General features: G+C 44.6%; 1 protein-coding gene across 1 annotated transcript in view; it reads left to right on the forward strand.

Moving 5' to 3' along the window:
* Window positions 1–24,794, forward strand: part of LOC119965687 (polycystic kidney disease protein 1-like 1) — a 289,484-nt gene extending 264,690 nt beyond the window's left edge. Inside the window, exons 50-53 of the mRNA XM_038796448.1 lie at window positions 718–882; window positions 11,979–12,140; window positions 12,583–12,731; window positions 23,709–24,794. Coding sequence (XP_038652376.1) covers window positions 718–882; window positions 11,979–12,140; window positions 12,583–12,731; window positions 23,709–24,480 — 1,248 coding nt within the window. The 3' untranslated portion in view covers window positions 24,481–24,794. The remainder of the gene's footprint in view (window positions 1–717; window positions 883–11,978; window positions 12,141–12,582; window positions 12,732–23,708) is intronic.
* Window positions 24,795–25,432: the final 638 nt, after the last annotated feature.

The following is a 25,432-nucleotide window of genomic DNA, read 5'->3' on the forward strand; positions in this document are numbered from 1 at the left end:
AATATTTGCTACCTTCACCATTGATGCGCTCTGTTGCAGTGTGTACCATTTACAAGATGTGCTGCACAACATATAAAGTGCCTTTCAAATTCACAATCTCTACCTTCTAGAAAGACCATGGCAGCACATGTGAACATTACCAACTGCAAGTTCTTCTCCAAGCCACACACCACCCTGACTTGGAAATATATTGCCATTCCTAAAATGTTTCTAGGTCAGAATCCTGGAACTCCCTCCCAAAAACTTCCACCACCTTTTTAAGGACAATTTGGGGTGGGCAATAAATATTGGCCTTGCCAATGGCACCTGCATCACAAATAATTTTTTTTTTTAAATGCACTACGCATGTTCCCTGATGCCATGGCCATTCTCACTACTGCCAGACCTTGAAAGCTCCTTTCCAAGTTATTCAGATCCCAGGATCCTTGTCAGTGATTGAGGGTCTGTCTCAGAGTTTGGAAAGCATCTCTCTGCAGTGAACTAACCTACGGGTTCCACCTCAATTTACTCCAGGACTTCCAAATTCTATCCAATGCTACTAGAGTCCAGAGCTGTCACCATCCCTGGTGGGTGTGGTCTCTCTTGCAGATTTATTTTGCTTTACTCTTGTTCTTATTCAACCTCTGGCTCACAGTGACAATGCCATATGGTGATATTGTATTTAGTGATAATAGCTGTATTGGGCAGGTTTGATGTAATTGCATTTCTCTGCTTCAGTTGATAGGGATTCTTACCTCGATGGCAGAAGAAGCAAAGAAGTCGTCACGAAGTAAACACCTGGTGACGTTCACTGAAGTAGCAGCTTATGCTCAGGAGAAGATTATGACCTTCACGGGAAGAAACCGAAACAGAGAAATAGACCATGATTCAACTCAAGGAAATGTAATGCCTCTAAGCACATACACATTATACTCAGAATATGCATGGTTTTGGATTGAAGGCAATGCAGCAGTGCTAAGTGATAACGCTTCTACTCATTGCAGCCTGCAGTGGTAGTATGTATGTTTGAATTCATAATCCCAAACAGTTGAGTCCCATTATCAGCCATAACCTCAGGGAACATAACAGCATATTCCCAAAAGACTCAGGTTCAAGATTTAGAGTGGCACTGCCTCAGATCAGCATTGACAAAGGGTTGGCAGGAGAGTCCCTCCCCTTTTAGCAGTTGTCAGATATCTTGACAAAGGGAATGAAGGTTAAATGTCTGAAAAACAGGGGTAACACGGTAGTGCAGTGGTAAGCACTGCTGTCTCATGGCGCCGAGGTCCCACGTTCAATCCCGCCTCTGGGTCACTGTCCATGTGAAGTTTGCACATTTTCCCCGTGTTTGCGTGGGTTTTCTCCCCACAACCCAAAGATTGCAGGGTAGGTGGATTGGCCATGTGAATTGGGTACTCTAAATTATAAAAAAAAACGTGAGTCTCAGAAGCAAAAGAAAATTCAAACTTGAAAACAGAAGGAAATCAAAATAGGATAAGATTACCTTAGTAGGATGAATCAGAATCGAAACTACTGTTTTTATTGGCGTTTAACACGTATCTCTCACTCGCTGGCTAGGCCAGTCTTTATTACCCATCCCTAATTGCTCTTGAGAAGGTGGTGGTGATCTGTCTTTGAACCGCTGCAGTTCTTGTGGTGCAGGTACATGGGCTCGACAGATGGCTAATGTATTGGTTTCTAAGCATGGTAAGACTCAGAGGAACAGAATGATTAAGAGTGTAAGTAAAGGTCAATGGATTGGAGGAGTACAGAGAAATAGAGAGGAGCTGTGCCACAAAAGGGTTTAAACACAAGGATGGGAATTCTAAACTGAAGAGCCCCAATTTTAACTTAAACTGGCTGACAGGAGATTTGGGCCAGTTGTGCAGTTTATACCCTGTGTGAATTTTTTATCCATTGAAATGAATGGAGAATAAAGTCTGGTCGGATATAAAATAGGCATCTGACTCAAATTTGCCATGATCCTGTTCAAAGACTCTCATTAGAATGTGACCAAAGAGAAGAAGTATTTTGGATGAGCTTAAGTTTACATGAAGCTGAAAAATACATTTGTTGACAAATATAACACCAGCAATCAGTGCGTTGTAATTCTCACGTTTGGAGGTGACAAAAGCGTGAATGAGCCGATGGCTAAGACTGGCGGGTGGGAGAAATGTATTGGAGGTCAATGATAATGTTGACTGCAGTGAGGTCATGGATGGAAAGTGTTCCAAAGTTACAGTCACAGTCGATATTATTTGTGACTTATGAATGGCTATTTTGATGCTGGGTCGTGATGGAGACCTGGTTGAAAATGTTACAGGTGCAGTTGGGAAGTGATAGTTTCAAGAACTTTTGAAAGGAAAGGAGGAATGTTGAAGGTGGGAAGATGATGGGGTAGTGGTATTCTTAACTGGAATAGTCATACATGGACCCAGGGAATTCTCTGGGGACCTGAATTCGAATCCTGTCATGGCAGATGATGAAATTTGAATTCAATAAAATATCTGGAATTAAAAGTCTAAGGATGACAATGTAAGCATTATTGATTTTCAGGAAAACCAAATCTGACATCCTCACCTGGTTTGGTCTATGTGGTTGACTCTTAACTGCCCTCTGAAATGGCTTAGCATGTCACTCAGTTAAATGGCAACTTGGGATGTGCAATAAAGGTTGGCCCAGCCAGCGTCACCCACATCCCATGAACTTTAAAAAAGCCACATCTTTATTGCCACATCTATATTGAAAATTTTATAGTGAATATGGTCTGCAGCATCTGCTCCAGAATTGTCAGACTGGTCACAATAGCATGTCTGTGATGTGAAATATGACAACGTTAATTTGTGTTTTTATTTTAAATTATTTAAATTAGTGACATAAAACATTACGGAATTTTGTTTTGAATGCATAAATCTATCTAAATCCTTAAGTAATCTAATGTTTTGCAAATGTTTTACTTTATTTGACATGTTTCTCAGTAATAATGCTGCATGTTGAACATGTCTGCTTTCATATAGTGAGTGATGATTGCCATTTTGCTAAAACCACAGCAGCATTCTGTTCCAACAACATGGGTCAGTATGTTGTTACTTTGCCAATTGTTTTCCATTTTGTTTCCTGGTAATGTGTTAACAGCAATGAGTACAAGAGCCATTTCCCTTTTACAGATATCTTGATTGTACTGTTCTTTTTACAAGCAGTATCTTTATTATGTTAGTTGTCCACTACAAAATGTTTTGAGGTTGAAAGCTGAGGCAAGAACTATCTCACATTGCATCGATTCAGAGGGTGTCATTGAAAATCAATGTCTCCTGAACATTCAGTGCTTAATTCTCTATATTGGCCAATAAATACTTTGTTAGGTTATAGGTTTTTCGGAGTTAGCAAATTTTGACGAGAGGTTTTGTAGGAGCAAGGAAATGCTGAGGCATTCGCAGAATTGAGGGAACAATTGGTTCTTGTCTGGAACTGGGCACAGGTGACGACTTCCATTGAAATGATTCTCCAAAATATGTGTATTGTTTTTGGTAAGCAGTGGACTTTCAGGTGTCAAAAGATATATTGCCTTCAAACTGTTTTATGATTCAGTATGTATCTAGAGGAATGCCAGCACTTTGATGTATGTTTATTTTGCATATTATGTGTAAGTCATTCTTCTGTACTGGAAAAGGAAATGATTCTTTTCCTGCTACAAGTGGAAACAATGCAATTAAGCTGAGGAAAACATTAGCAATCTCATCAGTTGAACATTTTCAGAAGGATGAAATAAAAATTCCACTTTTTTTGACATCTTAACTGAAAACAATACAACCCGTGGATAGTAATGACCTTCCTGACGCCTATAAAATTACTTTTCGACTGAGGTGTATACTGCACAGTTCAAACCCAAATCAAAACGTATTTCTGAAAATCATAGAATGATACACACAGCCTTTTTGCCCATCATTCCTGTGTCAGCTCTTTGAAACAGTTATTCAATTGGTCCCACTCCTCTGCTCATTCTCATTTCTTTGTAAATTCTTCAAGTATTTCTCCAATTTTTGAAAGTTGCTATTGAATTATTAGGCAGAATATAAAACATATTTATAATCTTAGAACACAACATCCACCAGGCAATGCCTCCAGCTCATATGTTTAAAGATGATTTTCCTCATGTCATTCCTGATTTCCTTTGCCCAACCACCTGAGGTCAGTGTCCTCTGACGACAAATCATGTTCCTGAAGGACTTGATCTGCCATGTTCAAATATTTCCCAGTAGGACCAAGTTTTTGAAGCAAAGGTGAAAATGAACAAATATTGGGCGCAATCCACTAACCTAGTTGTGGTCTAGAACCTACAGTGCAGAAGGAGGCCATTCGACCCATCGAGTCTGCACCGACCCACCTAAGCTCTCACTTCCACCCTATCCCCGTAACCCAATAACCCCCCACCCCTAACCTTTTGGACACTAAGGGTAATTTAGCATGGCCAATCCACCTAACCTGCACATCTTTGTACTGTGGGAAGAAACCGGAGCGCCCGGAGGAAAACCACACAGACACGGGGAGAACGTGCAGGCTCCACACAGACAGTGACCCAGCGGGGAACCGAACCTGGGACCCTGGCGCTGTGAAGCCACAGTGTTAGTCACTTGTGCTACCATGTTGCCCATTGACGAGGCTGGAAAAGGGAAATGGCTCTTGCATTCATTGTTGTTAACACATTACCAGGAAACAAAATGGAAAGAAATTGGCAAAATAACAACAAACTGGCCCATGTTGTTGGAACAGAATGCTGCTGTGGTTTAAGCAAGTGGTAATCATCACTCACTATGTGAAAGCAGGTATGTTCAATGTGCAGCATTATTACTGAGCAACATAAGACCATAAGACATAGGAGCGGAAGTAAGGCCATTCGGCCCATCGAGTCCACTCCACCATTCAATCATGGTTGATTTCAACTCCATTTACCCGCTCTCTCCCCATAGCCCTTAATTCCTCGAGAAATCAAGGACCCGGCCTCCGGACATAAAGTAAAAAATTTACAAAACATTAGATTACTTAAGGATTTAGATCGATTTTATGCCTTCAAAACAAAATTCCGTCATGTTTTATGTCACTGCAAATTCACCAGCCATTCACGAGGCTGGTGAATAGCAGGAGAGGCCATAAATGAGAACTGTGCCAGGCGACAAACAGTGTGCGATACAACCTGCCCGCTCCCGCAGGCGAAATCGGGACCCTGCCATAGCATGGCAAGAAGCCAATAATCACCACTTAAGCCCCATTTCCATAACATTAACAGTAGCCACTCTACACCCAAAGGCCTCCCGTCATCAAGGGGCCTTCTCAGCAAGTGGTGACGCTGGCGCCGATTAGTACTCCTTTTTAAGTATGTGAACCTGGTAGAAGGGCTTCTGCGGGGAGCCGAGGAGGTGAATAGCCATCTTCGCTCACAGCAAAGAGCACTGGGCTTGCTGCAGCAGTGCTCGGAGGGGGGGGGGAGGGAGGGAGGGAGGGGTGGTCCATGGGGGGGGGGGGGGCAAACGTGCGCAGCTCCGCCATGCCAACCCCTGAATCATGTGTACCTGTTCCGAGGCAACTCTTGTCTCTGCCTGTCTGCACCACCGACAACCCGTAGTTCCAACTGACTGCTGAGGCACTGGCCGTACGGTTGAAGGCTATTGCTGATAGGGAATTGGCTATCATAGTTAAGTGAGAACTTCACATATCCCCAGTGGATTCCCGTGGGTGGGTGGCATGTGGGAGTCATTGCCTAGCAAATCAGACCATGATGCCTGGACACTGCCTGAACACTGCCTGAACACTGCGGGAGGCAACACCACACATGCAGCAGCTGAGATCCGAACATCCAAGGGATGGGGCCATGTCTACGGCCGGAGGGTGCGTGAGTGCAATGGGGAGGGGGTCAGCGCCCAGTCCAAGTGACGTTATGTGCAGGTGTCAGGGGTACAGGGTCTGGAGTCCGGTAAGATGGGGCTTGTCATAATATACACACAAGTATATGATGGTGCATATACAGACACTGACTGACACACTGAAAGACCAATCAACACACAGAACACAGCAGCCAATCCAATCACCAGACAGGACACGGCCACTATAAAGCCAGAGGGCACTAGTTTTCCCGCTCTCTCGGGATGCAGCCTGGAGACAGCCAGAGCCCGTGATCAGCAACATGAACATCTACCATGTGCTAACAGTATAGTCTAGTCAGGTTAGCCCCAGGTCCCCAGTCAACCTAACATAGTGTCAACCCACAGTGCAAGTATGTTTAACAGCTCATAGTTAAATAAAATAAGAGTTGTACTTCTGCAAGTGTTGGTAGCCTGTCTCTCTCACTGCTCTGGTTAACGCAGTCCTCGCAGACCCAGCATACCCAACACATCAGGGCCCGCTGTTGCCGGGAGTGCATGTGCAGGGCGTGATGGGTGCGGTGGAGAGGGGGGGGGGGGGGGGAGAGGAAGTAGAGATCAATGGGGGAATGGAGGGTGCCATAGACGGTGGCAGCAGCAGTGTCTACAGAGGCTCAAGAAGGTGGCCCATGTGCAAGGCCCCGCCCCATACTCTGAGAACCCAGCGGCCCTCAGGCCAGGTCTGAGACCCAGAGGGGGAGTCCCTCAACGGCCCAGGGTTACAAGTGTCGCTGGTCGTTCTAGCGGACGGACACCATGTCCCACAGGAGGCTCCGCCATGTCCTTGCAGACTTGCACCATGTGGAGAAGAAGGACACCAGCGCTCTGCGGCTGTCAAGGTCACCGCAGCCCTGAACATTTATGCCTCGGGATCCTTCCAGGGCTTGAGTGGGGACTTGTGTGGCATCCCGCAGGTCACTGATCTGGCAGATGCCCTGTTGTCCGGGTGGAAAATTAGAGAAACTTTGACATGGACCAAGCCCAACAAGATGCCTGGTGTAATGAACTCCAATTGGCTTTATTGGTTGGCCAATTGGAGTATGAGCTCCCTCAATGATAGCTCATTGAGGGGGCCCATATAAGCACCTGTGTAGGCTTTGTGAGTCAGTCTTAAGTTGATTGGACTGCTAGCAGCACTGTTTGTAGCTGCTCCTGTAATATTGTTATTGTAAATAAATATTGGTGTGGTGACGGAACTCCTGCCTCCCGTGAGTTACTACAGTGGCGACGAGGTAAACTAAGAATTTTGCGGAGACCAGCTGCCGCACTCAGAGGGTAAGGCTTGCCATTTTCAAAATGCCGTTTTTTGGGAGGTTAGAGGTATTTGACCCGGCTATTGAGGACTGGTCCCAGTATGTGGAGAGAATGTGTTACTTCTTCCGGGCAAATGATATAGTGACAGAGGAAAGGAGACGGCTTATCCTGCTGTCCGCATGCGGACCCTCAGCTTTCGCCATTATACGTAGTCTGACTTATCCCAATGCACCGGACACGAAAACTTTCCAAGAAGTAATGGAATTGGTGAAAGAGCACTACGACCCAAAACCACCCCTCATTTTGCGTAGGTACAGATTCTACACAGCGAAGCGGGAAGACAGGGAGTCAGTCGCAAATTTCTTGACCCGCCTGAGAAGGCTGACGGAGAAATGTGAGTTCGGCCCGACGCTAAATGAAATGCTTCGGGACTGGTTAGTGTGTGGTATAAACGACCTCACAATACAGAAACGCCTGTTGGCGGAAAAGGAGCTAGACTGCAGGCAGGTGTTACAGCTCGCACTGTCCCTAGAAAAGGCAGCAAGTGGGGCGCAGGAACTACAGGGCACGCCAATGGAGGTAGATACCTGTGAGAGGGACTACCACAACGGGTCCTGCTACCAGATAGCTGCTCTCAGGAAACACCTGAGGGAAAAAGGAAAACCCCGGAACTGCCCCCAAGTCTGCCAGGACTAACTGGAGACAGAGGAAAGTACCGACTGAGGCTCCCCCAACAGAGAAGGACCATTTCTGGCACCAGACAGAGTGGGGTAACAGCGACAGAAACCCTAGAAGGAGGTGGCAAAAGAGGAATAGCAGGTGGGGACGCCCCATCCTCCTCCGAAGGGGAACAATTATATAATATTGCAACGAAGAAAGCAGAACCCATTAAGGTTACCCACGGGTGAACGGGCGGCCGACAATAATGGAAATAGACACGGGTGCGGCCGTATCAGTAATGGGAGTGGCAGCATTTAGAAAAATCAAAGATGGACTGCAGCCACTAACCCTAACAAAAACATTGACGAAACTTAAAACCTACACGGGGAAACCCCTGGAAGTCCTAGGCATGACTCATGTACCCGTGGAATATGAGAAACAATTGCTCAGATTACCGTTGACTATAGTAGAGGGCTCCGGACCGAGCTTAATTGGATGAAACTGGCTGAAAGGCCTAAAATTAGATTGGATGAACATTTTCCAGAGTGGAAGCGGGCAGTTGAGTGGAGTACTCCAAAAATACCCAGAGGTCTTCCAGGAAGGTTTGGGGGAAATCATAGGCACCAAAGCAACTTTGCACGTAGACCCAGAAGCCCTTCCGAAATTTTGTAAGGCCAGGCCGGTACCTTTTGCATTAAGGAAGAAAGTAGATGACGAAATAGAAAGGTTACGGCGCGACGGCATTATCAGACCAGTACAGTTCTCAGAATGGGCAGCGCCGGTAGTACTAATTTTGAAGCCAGACGGCTCGATACGTCTCTGTGGAGTTTTCAAACAGACGGTAAACAAATATGCACTGCTGGACAAATACCCAATCCCGAAAATAGACGACCTATATGCCAAATTGGCAGGCGGGCTTTTGTTCACGAAACTGGACATGAGCCACGCCTACCTGCGGTTAAAACTGGACAAGGACTCCCAGAAGTTCGCTACGATCAACACCCTGAAGGCACTTTTTCGTTATACTAGGCTACCTTTCGGAGTGTCATCAGCCTGCGCTATATTCCAGCGTACGATGGAAAATATTCTGCAGGGACTACCGCAGGTGGCGATTTATTTGGACGATGTCTTAATCACGGGTAGGACAAACAGGGAACACTTAAGGAACCTGGAGGAAGTGCTCAGGCGTTTCGCAAAGGCAGGCGTATGGCTAAAAAGGGAAAAATTTGTTTTTCTGGCCCCCACAAGTGACGTACCTGGGATATAAAGTAGACGAGTCAGGCTTACACCCATTAGAAGACAGAGTAAGGGCAATAAAATAAGCCCCAGCTCCCACCACGGTCCAGGAGTTACGATCATTTCTAGGGTTGGTAACCTATTATGGAAAATTTATTGAAAATAGGGCGTCCATCCTAGAACCCCTCCACCAGCTACTAAAAAAGGGGCAAAAGTGGAAATGGTCCACCCGCCAAAACCGAGCATTTAGGGACATTAAGGAACAGCTGTCATCCGAAAATGTCATAGAGCATTATGACCCAAGGAAGGAGTTGGTGGTCACTTGTGATGCATCCCCCTACAGGGTAGGAGCCGTCTTAGCCCATAGAGGAAGGAATGGGGAAGAACGGCCAATAGCCTATGCTTCAAGGATCTTGGCGATGGCTAAGAGGACGTATGCCCAAATCGAGAAGGAAGGACCGGTGGTGATATTCGCAATAAAAAAATTTCACCAGTATCTGTACGGGCAGAAATTCACCATAGTGACGGACCATAAGCCGTTATTAGGGTTATTAAAAGAAGACAAGTCAATACCCCCGATTGCATCAGCTAGAATCCAACACTGGGCATTGCTACTGGCGGCGTATAGATACGTTCTGGAGCACAGACCGGGAACGCGAGTAGCACATGCAGATGCTTTGAGCAGACTTCCCGTCCCGGACACTCCGCCGCAAATACCAAAAGTAGAGGAGACAGTAATGACTCTAAATTTTTTGGACACCCTACCATTAGACGCAAAACATATTCGGTTGTGGATGCAAAAAGACCCAGTTTTAGCCAAGATGAAGCATTTACTGCTAACAGGGGAACTGGAAAGACCAGTGGAGCCCCAGATGCACCCATACTGGAACAGAAGGGACCAAATGACCGTAGAAGACGGTACCCTATTATGGGGAGCCCGGGTAATAGTCCCAGCTCAGTGCCGTTGGGCAATCTTAACTGAGTTACATCACGGACACCCAGGGGTGTCTAAAATGAAGATGCTAGCTCGAAGCTACGTTTGGTGGCCAGGTTTGGACACAGACATAGCAGCCTTGATACGTCGGTGCCAGGAGTGCCAACAGGGGCAAAGAGTGCCACCAGCGGCGCCATTGCACCCGTGGGAATGGCCAGGCAGACCGTGGACCTGCCTGCATATTGACCATGCCGGCCCTTTCATGGGCTCAATGTTTTTGGTGATAGTGGTCGCCCACTCCAAATGTTTGGACGTCCACCGGGTAAACGCGGCAAGCATAGCATCGACAATTGAAAAGCTCAGGGCCTCGTTTGTAACACATGGACTTCCGGAGGTATTGGTGTCGGACAACGGAACGGCATTCACAAGTGGGGAATTTGGAAAATTCCTGACGGAAAATGGAGTCCGTCACACCAAAATGGCCCCTTACCATCCAGCGACCAACGGCCTGGCAGAGAGAGCGGTCCAGACACTTAAAGCGGGACTCAAGAAGCAGCCGGCAGCGTCAATGGACACAAAGCTCTCCCGCTGGTTGTTTGATTATAGGACCACACCGCATTCCACAACGGACATACCGCCAGCTAAACTCTTAATGGGAAGGCGGCTGCGAACGAGGCTGAGTTTCCTTTTCCTAAATTTAACGGGAAAAGTGGAGAAACAACAGGAGGCCCAACGCAGGGGGCATGATAATAGTCAGCAACAGAGACATTTCCAGGAGGGGGCACCGGTTTGGGTCAAGAATTATGGGACTGGACCAACGTGGGTCAAAGGCACGGTAGAGTCCCAAACAGGGCCCATATCCTATGAGGTTTTGATAGGAGGTAAGGTGCTGAAGAAACACCTAGACCAAATAAGGGCAGCGGAACCACATCTGGAGGCAGGCGAAGCAGGACGGCCTCAAGGTGGGATAGCCCAGACGGAAAGGATACCCACACCCCAGCCCCGAGCAATTTCTCCAGACCCCGTCATCCAGTCGTCAGAGTCGGAGATGGACACGTTCGACGAGGCCGCCGCGACACCTCTCCCCGAGGAGGAGGAAGAACAACTTCCAAGGAGGTCATCAAGGAATAGACGGGCACCTATAAGGTACACCCCGCCCACTTCGGAGAACGACCCGGCGGACGACACAGAGGTGACAGACCCAGACATGAGGAGCAGGAAGAAGCTCAGAGGAATGCCAGCTGGCAGGAATTCCTCGGACCTTGGGGGGGAGGGGTGTAATGAACTCCAATTGGCTTAATTGGTTGGCCAATTGGAGTATGAGCTCCCTCAATGATAGCTCATTGAGGGGGCCCATATAAGCACCTGTGTAGGCTTTGTGAGCCAGTCGTACGTTGACTGGACTGCTAGCAGCACTGTTTGTAGCTGCTCCTGTAATGTCGTTATTGTAAATAAATATTGGTGTGGTGACGGAACTCCTGCCTCCCGTGGATTACTACACCTGGGTAACAGGATTCTCTGCTATCGCCAGGATGCCCCAGATCCAGGGGCTGATAGACTGCATGCATGCCGCCTTGCACCCACCAGGCTAGCTGGGAGTGCCTGACATTAACAGGAAGGTGTTTCATTCCCTGAATATCCAGCTTGTGTATCCAGATCATGCATGTGTGTGCACGTTTCCCAAGGAGTGTGCACAGAGGCTACATCCTGGGGCAGTCAGACATCTCTATCCTCTTCGAGGACCACCTCAGGATGGTTGGTTTGCATCAGTGATACCCGCTGAGAACCTGGCTAATGATGCCAGTACGTAGGCTGGAGACCGAGGCGGAGACCTGATACAATGAGGCCTATGTAGCCCTCGGGCTGTCATTGAGTGGTGCACTGACCTGCACAAAATGTGGTTCCGACACCTCGACCACTTTGGTGGTGCCCAGCAATACATCTGGAAGGGTATGTAACCCCAGAAAACAACTATTTAACACCTAATTTTATTTTTTTAGAACTTATACTTGGATGAGTTTGAAAACTTGATGGATGAGTTGTTGTTCCGACTCAATGCGCTCTCAAACAGTCTTCACCACTCTCTCCCTGCAAAACCCCATTTTTTGCAGGATAGTCCTTATGGATTGGGTGCCGGCTATTACTTCAACCAGCGATCTGAGGTTGGTTTACTAACATTCAAATATTATTCAAAGTATGATGCCTCATACGTCCATTTTGTATTGATCACCAGCTTTAAGTATTCCTCCATATATTTAGTTTATCTAAAATAATTTGGATGGTTTGCGGCAATAAACATGTTTGCAGAAATGTGAGAAACATAGGTTTGTATCGCTGAATCCCTGATTCCTCCATTATACCACATGATGGGATATTCCCACAGGAGGAAGAAAGGGAGCAAGTTGAATTAAGGCAATGGATCTCATGGCGACTTACATGAGCAGCACTGGCTGAACAGACCATTTACCTTCCTCTCAGGCTGACTTTAAATTTACTTTGGATCAGGCTGTAATGTGCATTTACGTTATTGAGAAATCTGCAGGAATGCTATTTGCTAATCCCAGATTATGTCCAGAAATATTAAACCATATTTTTCTGTTATAGGATCATACTTTTCATGAAAATGATTTGGAGCATAAAATTTACAAGCTTGAAGAAGAACTATTCAGAAATAATCTGCAGTTTTATAAACTTTTAATACCAGGAAGAGAGAACAATTCTGAAACAGACATTACAGATATCAGGACTTTACGGTAAAGCTATTATTAATTATAAAGTAGGGTGGGAAGGTGGAAGGAGCATGTGCATTTCCAAAATTACTGCAGTTCGCACTACCAAGACATTCACTACAGGACCAGCGTAAGTTTACAAATTCAGGAATAAGTTCCTTGAAATAAATTCCATTTCTGACTGAGTACCAAAAAGTACACAAATTTCAGCTGGGGAGTTGCCAAGAAAAAAGGGTTGCTGTGTTCCCCGACAAAAATAAACTTAAAATGCACCCAGGACTCCCTTTCCTAAAATGCTGAATGAAAATATATATCTTTATATACAAATTAAGAACAGGAGAGGCCATTCAGCCCCTCAAGTCTGCTTCAGTATGATCTGATTGTGGCCTCATCTCCACATTCCGCCTATCCCTAATAATCTTTGACTCCCTCATTAGTTAAGAGCTCTCTACCACTGCCCTAATAGTACTCATTAACCCTGCCTCCATTGCTTTCTGGGGATGAGAGTTCCAATGACTCACAACCCTCTGTGACGAAAACATCCTTCTCATCTCCATCTTAAATAGAAGATCCCTTATTTTTAAATTGTGTCCTCCAGTTTTAGTGTCTCCCACATGGGGAAACATCCCTCTAGCTTCCACCCTGTCAAGTCTCCTTAGGATCTTGTATGTTTCAATAAGATCACTCCTCAATCTTCTATACTAATATGGATACAGCACCACCCTGTTCAACCTTTCCTCATAAGATAATCCCCCGGCCCCCTTCCCAGATATCAGTCAAGTGAACCCTCTCTGAACTGCATTTATATAATTTCTTAAATAAGGAGGTCAAAACTGTCCACAGTACTTCAGGTATGGTCTCACCAGTGCCCTGTATAACTCTATTGAAAATCTGTGCGCCAGGCATTGGCCTGGATGTCTGGTTTATTGGTCCAGTGACATTGCCACTGCCAATTTTTGAAATTTGAAATCTGTTGAAATCTGTGCCCCAGGCATTGGCCTGGATGTCTGGTTTATCGGTCCTGTGACATTGCCACTGCCAATTATTTTAATTGACCTTTGGTTTGGAGATCCAGGGGATGATGCTGGTCTACAATCCAGGTTGTCTACATTTCCAGTGTTGATTGACACAGATGGAGTAGTCATCCACCAGCAATGTGGGAACTCCAGGTGTAGAGATCTCATTCTTGTGGACGCTGTTACACTAATTGCTTGGTTAAGGGCAGACATGGGTCCTTATAAGGCCATTTGGATACTCCAGTGTTAAGCTGGATCCCAGGGGCGCGATTCTCCGCAAAGGCGGAGAGTCATAAAGGCTGCCGTGATACTGGCCGTGTTTCACGGCAGCCTCCGCGCCCCCTCCCGGGACCCGATTCTCCCCCCCCCCCGGTCGGGGCTAGCAGCGCGGCCCCGTGAAGAACGGCATCGCGGGCTTAGCGACCGTCGCTAAGTCCGCGCGCCAAGCGTCACGGCGGCTGACACGCACGGTGACGTCAGCCGAGCATGCGCGGGTTGGACGGCTCCAACCCGTGCATGCGCGGATGACGTCATCACGCATATGCGTCAAACCCGCGCATGCGCGAGCCGTCATGCCCCTCAGCCGCCCCGCGGACTGATCCTGCGGGGCAGCGGAGGAACAAAGAGTGCGCGGGTATCGGACCCGCTGCCCGCGATCGGTGCCCACCGATCTCGGCCCATGCCACCCTTGGGGCCGTGCCAATCGGTGCCATGGTTGTCCGGGACGGCACTTTGCGGCTGTTTTCACGAACGGTGAGAGCAGGTGTGTTTGCATTCGTGAAAACGGCCGTAAAGGCCTGGGAACTCGGCCCATCGGCCAGGGGAGAATCGCTGTTCGCTGTAAAAAACGGCGAGCAGCGATTCGTGTCGTGGGGCGGCCGTGGGGGGGGGGGGGGGAATAGCGGGAGGGCGGGAAAAATGTCGGGAAGGCCCTCCCGCTATTCTCCGACCCGTCGTGGGCAGCGGTGAATCGCGCCCCATGTGTGTGTGTGTGTGTGGGGTGGGGAGGGTTGGGGGACAGCCTAGGTTTCTGATGCACTCATTTCCAAGTTAAGGCGAGAGTTCACTGGCAGGGCTGTATATTTCCAGCCTTTACAACTGACATCTGTTTTCTCCTGTTGTTTTCAATATCTGCATGGAGAACTTTTGTTTGATTCTTCCTTTCTGATTGGTCACAACAGTGGCGGACTGGGTCTAAAAATATTGGTTGCCAGGAGACAAAGGGGGCCCACCCACAACTACAATGCTATCATTTAATTTTCATAACGAATAAATAAAATTTTCAAAAAATAAATATGGAAAAAAGGGTACAATTAAAATTTTTGTGGAAAAAATGTGTATTTCTTAGTAATTACAGTGTACATTTTACTGGCAGTAGATGCCAAATGTAAATACAGAATGTTATAATTGAATTTTTTATTTATTTTTTTAAATTTTAAGTAATTGATTGATATTTTTAAATAGTTTACTGCACAATTTACACATTAACAGATAGTTCAAAAGCACAATAGAACATTGCATGCAGTCCACTATATTAAGAGCAATCGTTTGTGTTCGCTAGATGATTGTGCGAATCTGCCAATAATTGCTTCTGCATCCAATTCATCTAACAATTCCTTTTCAATGGATAGCAACATGTATGATTCCAAATTCTCCTCAGACAGCGAATTTCTTAACCTTGTCTTTATGATCTTTAGCTTTGAAAATGTCCTCTCACATTGGACTTGAGTAACTGATAGTGTGCAGATGACTTTATAAAGTTCATAAAGGTTATCATATGCCTTGTCATGAAGTCCGTTGGATGCCAGAATTTCTAGTACACACGATGGGCAAGTGCTGCAAATTTTAAAATTGTTGCAACTGGAATCCATATTCTCACCATCATTAAGGAATAGCTTTAATACATCAAAGTTTGAAGCAAAAGAAAACAATTCCAATATTACTTGATCTTTGCTGATTTGTGGAAACAGCTTAATAATACCTTCCAATGCTTCATCTTCAAGGCCCTTCTCTGCAATAGTTTTAAACTTTGCTGGGTCCAAGAAGGACAAATCTTTATACAACTTTATACAAGAGGATAGCAAATGTGGTCCCTTTGTTCAAGAAGGGGAGTAGAGATAACCCCGGTAACTATAGGCCGGTGAGCCTAACGTCTGTGGTGGGTAAAGTCTTGGAGAGGATTATAAAAGATACGATTTATAATCATCTAGATAGGAATAATATGATTAGGGACAGTCAGCATGGTTTTGTGAAGGGTAGGTCATGCCTCACAAACCTTATCGAGTTCTTTGAGAAGGTGACTGAACAGGTAGACGAGGGTAGAGCAGTTGATGTGGTGTATATGGATTTCAGTAAAGCGTTTGATAAGGTTCCCCACGGTCGTCTATTGCAGAAAATACGGAGGCTGGGGATTGAGGGTGATTTAGAGATGTGGATCAGAAATTGGCTAGTTGAAAGAAGACAGAGAGTGGTAGTTGATGGGAAATGTTCAGAATGGAGTTCAGTTACGAGTGGCGTACCACAAGGATCTGTTCTGGGGCCGTTGCTGTTTGTCATTTTTATAAATGACCTAGAGGAGGGCGCAGAAGGATGGGTGAGTAAATTTGCAGACGACACTAAAGTCGGTGGAGTTGTAGACAGTGCGGAAGGATGTTGCAGGTTACAGAGGGACATAGATAAGCAGCAGAGCTGGGCTGAGAGGTGGCAAATGGAGTTTAATGTGGAGAAGTGTGAGGTGATTCACTTTGGAAAGAATAACAGAAATGCGGAATATTTGGCTAATGGTAAAATTCTTGGTAGTGTGGATGAGCAGAGGGATCTCGGTGTCCATGTACATAGATCCCTGAAAGTTGCCACCCAGGTTGATAGGGTTGTGAAGAAGGCCTATGGTGTGTTGGCCTTTATTGGTAGAGGGATTGAGTTCCGGAGCCATGAGGTCATGTTGCAGTTGTACAAAACTCTAGTACGGCCGCATTTGGAGTATTGCGTCCAGTTCTGGTCGCCTCATTATAGGAAGGACGTGGAAGCTTTGGAACGGGTGCAGAGGAGATTTACCAGGATGTTGCCTGGTATGGAGGGAAAATCTTATGAGGAAAGGCTGATGGACTTGAGGTTGTTTTCGTTAGAGAGAAGAAGGTTAAGAGGTGACTTAATAGAGGCATACAAAATGATCAGAGGGTTAGATAGGGTGGACAGCGAGAGCCTTCTCCCGCGGATGGAGGTGGCTAGCACGAGGGGACATAGCCTTAAATTGAGGGGTAATAGATATAGGACAGAGGTCAGAGGTGGATTTTTAAGCAAAGAGTGGTGAGGCCGTGGAATGCCCTACCTGCAACAGTAGTGAACATGCCAACATTGAGGGCATTTAAAAATTTATTGGATAAGCATATGGATGATAAGGGCATAGTGTAGGTTAGATGGCCTTTAGATTTTTTCCATGTCGGTGCAACATCGAGGGCCGAAGGGCCTGTACTGCGCTGTATCGTTCTATGTTCTATGTTCTATGTTTGTGTTGTACAAAGCGTGATTCTAGTGACTGGACAATGCGATCCATTATTAGGTTAAACACATTTACTCGAAAATCAGCTAGAGAATCTGAGGAATTTCTTTCATCATCAATAAGCTCATCTGCCATTCTTTTCTTCTTCCTCTGCCTCTTAACTGGCAATGCTGTTTCCAATGCATCAATTTCCAATGTTTGATTTTCATCCATATTCATCTGTGAAATCCTGTCATTACATTTATTTACAAATTCCAAAGCCTTGCTGTGAACGTTATCAAATGTTCTTGTCTGTTCCTTCAACTTTGTTGTAGCTGAATCTACCAAACTCCATGCAGTAAACATATCTAAACCACTTGTCTGTAGATAACTTGATAACGGGGTTGTAGTTTCAAATATATACAAGTAAGTAAATGCTGTCAATATGGTTTCAAACTTTGGAAGACTTTGAAGTAAAACATTTGCTTCATGTTTAGTTTTTGCATCAAACTTTTCTGAATATTGTATCATTGATAAGCATGTCAATATATTTACGAAAGTACTGGCAGCGGCATCATCAAAACGTCCAAATATAGTTGTTGCTGCATTGGATTTTCCTGACCATCTGGTCTCACCAATTAGCTTTAATCGTTGCATTTTTTCTTGTCCTAGATGTTTTCCAACAACTTCTATCCATACAGCCATTCTCTTGTATGATGCTTTCACAAAAGTTGCTATATTCTGGAGAAAATTGAAAAAATAAACTGCAGGCACACAACATTTTGTTGTTTCAGTTATCACCAAATTCAAGACATGGGCATAGCACCGTATATGAACATGTTGATCAGCCACATCAGCAATTTTACTTTGTAAACCATTATACTGGCCATGGTAGCTTGCAGCGCCATCTGTGCTATCAGATAAACATTTTGGGGGTCAATTTTAATATGCTGTAATGTTTCAATCAATAGGTCAAAAAGTCCCTGTCCTGTACCATCATTACTTGGCACAACTGAAAGTAGTCGCTCACAGATAATACCTTTAAGCACATACCGAATAATAATGCTAAACTGATCGATGGATTAATTATCTTGTGTTTAATCAACCTGAATAGAATAATATTTTGCTTGAGAAACTTCATGACTAATTCTTTCTTCTATCATATTCTTCATAATTTTGATTAACATGTTTATAGTTGTTTTACTCAGGTATGTAACAAGTCCACCATGGCCTTTACTTTGAGCCTTTCCTTGTTGCTCTAATCGTTTGATTCTTTGTTTAGACTTGTTTTGCACTGCAGAAACGTGAGCTGCCATAATGGGGTCATATTGTGCCATCAACTGCACTGTAGCTAAAAAATTGCCATGATTCAGAACCTCATTATCTAGAGTGAAGGCCGATTCATTTCTGTGACCTCGAAAAGGAAGTGCTTGCTTGCCTAACATCTTTATGATGTCTATAATCCTCATGACAATACTTCTCTGCTTCAATACTTATTTCCTTTTAATTAGTGATGCTGCAAAAAATTTATCTAATGTGCCATCATTAACCACACTGATATATTGCTGAGCATTTCTGACATGTGTTGTTGTCGATTCATGTAAAGCCAAGCTCTGGCTAATATGCCTGTAGTCACTAAAGCCACGTACAAAGGGTGATGGATTACAAGTGTTGGGAAACTCAAAGGCTAAGCAGTATGAACAAGATAAGCATCTATTTTCTTTGTTATATGTTAGCCATTTGCTTGGGACTGAGTCATTCATAATTTTCCTCTCATACAAACGAGCATCAAATGGCAGATCATCAAGTGGCTGAAGTGGATGTTCAGCAAAAAACTGTTTTAGCTTTGCTCGTGATGGATATTGGAAGATTCCAGTAATTGATCTTTCATTTTCTTGCGTAGGTTCATTTACAGGATGTGCTTCAGAAACCAAGTCATTTATGCTTGAAGGAATATCTGATTCCCTGTCACTAGTTGAAGCTATGTGTTCAGATGTTGCAACTACAGGCAGTACAGATACCGGAACAAGGAAGCCAGAAGAAATATTGGGCCTGGGTTGATTAGTAATGGATGCACTTGTATTTGTCTCTACATTCAAAGTAGCTCTTCTCTGTTCTTGTAACTCGCATGTCATTGCATCATCACCATGAGCATTGTTTCTTGCTTCTTGATTATTTGTTGCAGAACTGGATATTGATGTGGATTGTGCTTGTAATAGGCCTGCATCGTTTGGCTGATTCCTTCCTTTCTGCTTCTTTTTGTTCTTTGCGTTTTAGTGACCCAGATTTATGCTTTTTCTTTTCCATGCTGGTAGGGGTAATATTCCTGTAATAAAAACTTAATTAAAAATAGCCCACATTGGGAAAACTAAATATTGATGATTGCAAGGAACACCAGATAAACCCCTACTTGATAAAAAATATAAAATAACTTACTTGCACTGCAATAGGCTATGTTCATTAGTCAATACTACTGTGGCCTATGCAGCTTCAGAAGAGGAGACAATCCACTGTCCACACCAGCAAGCAACTGAGACAACTGTTGAAACTTAGAAGTTTGGTCCGACTATAGTAAGACATTAAGAATGGTCCCACGACCAAAGTTAACATGTCCAGTTTGATACCAGTGTAGTGTTACAAGTCGCAACCCTTTGAGTTTACCGATCATGGCTTATCACTTCAATATCTTTGACCTCATGATTCACGGTCAAAGGTACCCCTTCTCCTTTTCGGTGACCTCTTGACCCTATGTACTGCTTGATATCCTTTCAAGTTGCCGACCATCTCAAATCACGAACTGTAACTTTATCTTTAAATTCACACACTCTTGCTGAAAACGTGGATTTCCAACTATGTCCGACCCGGGTGAACCAGCCCCCCCCCCCCCCCCCCCCCTTTTCACATCCGTTTAACACTGCTTCGTTCCTTCATACACTGAGTGATTATTTGTTTGTTTCTTTATTGCAATTTTATTTGGTATTGCTCTTTTTAAAAACAATTATATTTTATTTAGTTAGAATACAAATCTCAGGAAAGAAGTTGGAGATTTATTTATCTAATTAATTATAATTTTTAAGGGCCTTTCAGAGATTCTCGGGCCCCTTCTTGTCTCTCCGGGCCCCGGACCTATGTACCGGCTGAGCCAAGACTACTGCTTGATATCCTTTGAAGTTGCCGACCATCTCAAATCACGAATTGTAACTTTATCTTTAAATTCACACACTCTTGCTGAAAACATGGAATTTCCTAATTATGCCCGACCCGGGCCCCCCTATTCCACATCCTTCCACTACCTCCCCTGCTTCGTTCCTTTTCATGCACTGCTTATTTGTGTCCTGTTCTCTTTTTTTTCTTATTCCTTTTTATTACTAAAACAGTTGTCTGTGTATGTTTCTTTATTGCATTTTTATTTGATATAGGGGGCCCACTTCACCAGGGGCCCACTTGCCATCGGGCAAGCTGACAACGTGGCCAGTCTGCCACTGCTAGTACTTCCTTCCTAACAACACATTGAGTGCATCTACACTAGATGGACAGCGGCAGTTTAATAAGTTGGCTTACCACCTCGCGGGCAATTGGGGATGAGCATCAAATGCTGGCCTTGCCAGGGACTCTTACCATCCTTTGAAAGGTTTAAAAAAAGTAATCAGCTCCTGTGTAAATCAAAAATAAAATCAAATGGCAGCACTGTGGCGCAGTGGGTTAGCCCTGCAGCCTCACTGCGTCGAGGTCCCAGGTTCGATCCCGGTTCTGGGTCACTGCCCGTGTGGAGTTTGTACTTTCTCCCCGTGTTTCCATGGGTTTTGCCCCCACAACCCAAAGATGTGCAGGCTAAGTGGAATGGTCACGCTAAATTTCCCCTTAATTGGAAAAAATGAATTGGGTACTCTAAATTTATTTTTAAAATGTAAAATAAAATAGAACGCTTTTAAAAGGGGCAGCACGGTAGCATTGTGGATAGCACAATCGCTTCACAGCTCCAGGGTCCCAGGTTCAATTCCGGCTTGGGTCACTGTCTGTGCGGAGTCTGCACATCCTCCCCGTGTGTGCATGGGTTTCCTCCAGGTGCTCTGGTTTCCTCCCACAGTCCAAAGATGTGCAGGTTAGGTGGATTGGCCATGATAAATTGCCCTTAGTGTCCAAAATTGCCCTTAGTGTTGGGTGGGGTTACTGGGTTATGGGGATAGGGTGGAGTTGTTGACCTTGGGTAGGGTGCTCTTTCCAAGAGCCGGTGCAGACTCGATGGGCTGAATGGCCTCCTTCTGCACTGTAAATTGTATGTATGTATGTAAAAGCTGCCCAATTGTGTCCAAAAGTACCAATTCATTTTAAAAGCCTCCTTGAAGGCCTGCAATCAACTGCAACTTGCAGAAAATCCTTCAAGTTGTTATTTTGATCTGTGTTCTGATCACTTTTGAGGATGGGGCTATTTTTTTCATTTGATGTTTTCTCATCTAGTGCACAAGATTGTAGAATTTTGATTTGTGCTGAATGTAATTCAAAATTCTGTGATCTTTCACACCAATGCAACAGAATGGAAACTCCAGGCCTCACAATGTTTGAGCACAGAACCCTAGCTGTCACCCATGACTGCTAACCTGCATTGTACATTTGCTAAATTATAACAATGGCTACATTTCAAAATACTTAATTGGCTGCAAAATGCTTTGAGACGTCTGGTTGTTATGAAGGACACTAAATAAATGAAAATATTTTTCAACCAAAAAAAATACCACTTACTGTTAATCCCGGCTTTCTGGCCTCTTTTCAATTTCAATTTGATTTGTTTCATTCTTGCTCATTGGACATTATGAAATAGGTGCTGAAAATCCATACATACATTATCCACCACATTCAAAGCATTCTCATACTCCCCTGCCAGGGGAAACGATCTGTCCGTTTATCTGAGCCTCCTTCCATCTTTTCTCATCCAAATCTACCATTGCAATCCTGCTCCCTCGTATGTTTGTCTAGCTTCCCCTTAAATGCACCCATACTGTTCACGTCAACCATTCCTTGTGACAGCAAGTTCTGTATCCTCACCATTCTTTGGGTAAGGAAATTACCTTTGAACTACAGACTGAATATTATTCTTGGTGATTATCTTCTATTAATGGCCTTTAGTTATGTTCATTCCAGGAGAAATATTCCCACTATGTATCCATTTTATCAAATTTCATAAAATCTTCTTATAAATCAGCCCTTTTTTAATGAAGAGGCCTAGGTTGTAAATCCTTTCCTGTTATTATATCCACGTGTTCTGACATCACCTTTGTAAAACATTTTAGAACCTTCTCCAGTGTCTCTATATCCTTTTCATAAAATGGCGACAGGAACTGCATGCAGGAATATAAGTATGGTTTAACCAAGGTTCGATACAAGTTCAGCATAACCTCCCTATTTTTCAATTCCTTGCCATGAGAAATAAAGCCGAGTAAAGTACTTTTATTGCTTTCATTTTAAGGCATTACTAACCTGTGGTGCGCCTTCTTGTGATTGGTGTAATTGTGCTTTGAGATCCCTCTGTTCATCTGTTCCTCCAAGACTTACAACTTCCAAGTAACAAGTGACCTCCCTGTTCTTCCTACCAAAATGTACTACCTCACATTTATCAGGCATTGTGTACGATGGGCTGTTAATCTGAAACTACCCATTTTGGACCGCCACCTGAGATGAATTTCTACCAGTAACTCATTCCAAGCGAAATCTCCCAATAAAATTTTCAATTAAAGCACAGCTCATGGCAGCATGAAATCATACAGAAGGTCCTTCCTAAATTGGGAGTTCCTGTTTTTGGATTCTCAGGAATAAATGAGCAAAGGGAACTCAAATTACAAATGCACCAATCACCAGAATGTACAGTCAATACATGGAGATACCTATAAGTGACACATAAGAATATAAGAGACATATAACCATATAAGTCTCTACAAGATTAGAAATTATTTTTTTCTTTTAAAAAAAATTTAGAGTACCCAATTCATTTTTTTCCAATTAAGGGGTGATTTAGCGTGGCCAATCCACCTAGCTTGCACATCTTTTGGGTTGTGGGGGCGAAACCCACGCAAACACGGGGAGAATGTGCAAACTCCACACGGATAGTGGCCCAGAGCCGGGATCAAACCTGGGACCACAGCGCCGTGAGGCCGCAGTGCTAACCCACTGCGCCACCGTGCTGCCCTGGGTAGAAATTGACGTTACCAGTCAAATTCTGTATTGAAGCCCGGCCCAGGGCTGAATTTTCATCTCCGTGTGGGGTTGAGAATGGGTAGGTGTCTAAATTCCTGCTGGCATTCCAGGTATCTATCATTGTCCAGACAGATTCCCACTGGTTTGGGGAAGATGGATATGGCAATGAGTGGGAATCCTCCCCTTGCTCCCATGGCTGATGTGTGCTGTCAGTAACCTTGCACACTTCAGCAGGTTAATACCTGAGTGCACCTGTTGAATTTCAAAGCCAGTATTTTTCTAGCAGCCGTTTAATTTGTTTATTACTTTTCATTTCAGGTCCAAACTTGAGTTGGAGACCCTCCATCAACTTCAGATGTGTCAAGAAAACATGTATGGAACATCCGAGAGTGCTCAAAGTGGCCACATGTCCAGCCACCCTCAAAAAACAATTGAGGTTGATTCTTCCACCCCACTGGCTGACTTTTCATTTGCCAATGATAATATTATAAAAATTGTGCCCTGCAGTGCTTCATGTCCACCTAAAACATTCTGCAATTCCGAGTCTTCCAGTATTTCTACTCCCAATGATTCTTCACAGCCAGGAGACACTTTGAGTGCTGAACATTATAATCTTGCAAAACTAGGAGTCACACTGCCCCATGTGCTGTGTGGAATTAAGTGTCCCGAGAAGCAAGCAGCACAGACACGCATGCTTGAGAGTAGAGTGACTGGTCAACAGCGCTGCTCCTCAGCCAACACATCATGTAAGAATCGTAAACAGCTTAAACGGTCCCACACCACAGTGATTCAAATCCTTAATAATCCCAAAGAACTGGCGGTTGAAACTTTTAAGATTTCTGAGCAAGCTAGTTTTGATTCTTCAACCCAGTGCTTTGGAAACCCTGCTATAAAATCAGGCTCCAGACAACACTCACCAGATGAAATGCAATGGGAAGACGTTCCAGAGGAACAGGTGGGGAGTGAAAACAAACCTTTTAAAGTACCAGAAATACTTGAAAGTTCTATCCTCCCATTACAGGGTAACAGTGAACAGAATGAAAATGTGGATGTACCAGACCTTCCAGGATCCGTAAAACAATGCTGGTAACTGAATGGTTCTTAATAAAATGGAAAGATTCTTCATATATGTTGTATTCATTATCCTTTTTGATTTCCCCCTCTTCACCTTTCATGAGGAATATGACGTACATTGGAGAAACGAGTGCTCATGGAAAAACGCAACACTATTTGAGAAAACTTAAAACTAGCTCTCACATGGAAATGCTTCCACAATTTTAACAAGATTAAAACATTTTATGATGTAAATCAAAATACAAATCCTAACTTCAGATGACAAAGATATTTTTCTTCTTTAACTCCCACACACATTGTTTTTACATGGAGAGAAATACCATGGCCGGGATTCTCGCCGACTGCTGCCCGTAAACCGGCACCAGAGAATTCGGCAGCCAGCGTCGAAGCAGGATACATGCGCCCCCCCCCCCCCCCCCCCCCCCCCCCGACGATACTCCGACCTGACAGGGGGTTGGAGAATCCCGCCCCTTGTGTCTCGAGCCAGCTTCCAGGAAAAGTTACAATTACTGGGTGTGATTCTCTGTCCTCCCCGGGGCGTGTTTCTCAGTGACAAGAGGTGGTCCGCTGTTGGCAGGACCTTCTGGTCCTCCAAGGTCAATGGAACTGCCCATTGAATACACCCCATGCCGCCAGAAAACATGCGGCAGGGATGTGCCATCGGCAGGATCGGAAAATCCCACTGACATGAATGGCTGAAGGATCTTGCCAACTACATATAATTATGTCATGACTTTTTCAAAATGGAGGGTAATTAAGAAATCTGGTTCCTTACCCTGCATTCTCACTCACTCCTACTAAATGCTCTTTCTTTCCTCCCTAATCTTTCTGCTCTAGCCTTATGTCATATACAGTCCTGCTTAGGGCACCCATAATTTACCTCATACCACCCCACTCCCACCCACCGATCCCACTAATAACTTCTATTTCCTCCTAAAGCCACTACTTGCTCTCTCTGGCGCCCAAAC

This window comes from Scyliorhinus canicula, chromosome 5 (assembly GCF_902713615.1).
Source record: "Scyliorhinus canicula chromosome 5, sScyCan1.1, whole genome shotgun sequence".
NCBI classification, from domain to species: domain Eukaryota; kingdom Metazoa; phylum Chordata; class Chondrichthyes; order Carcharhiniformes; family Scyliorhinidae; genus Scyliorhinus; species Scyliorhinus canicula.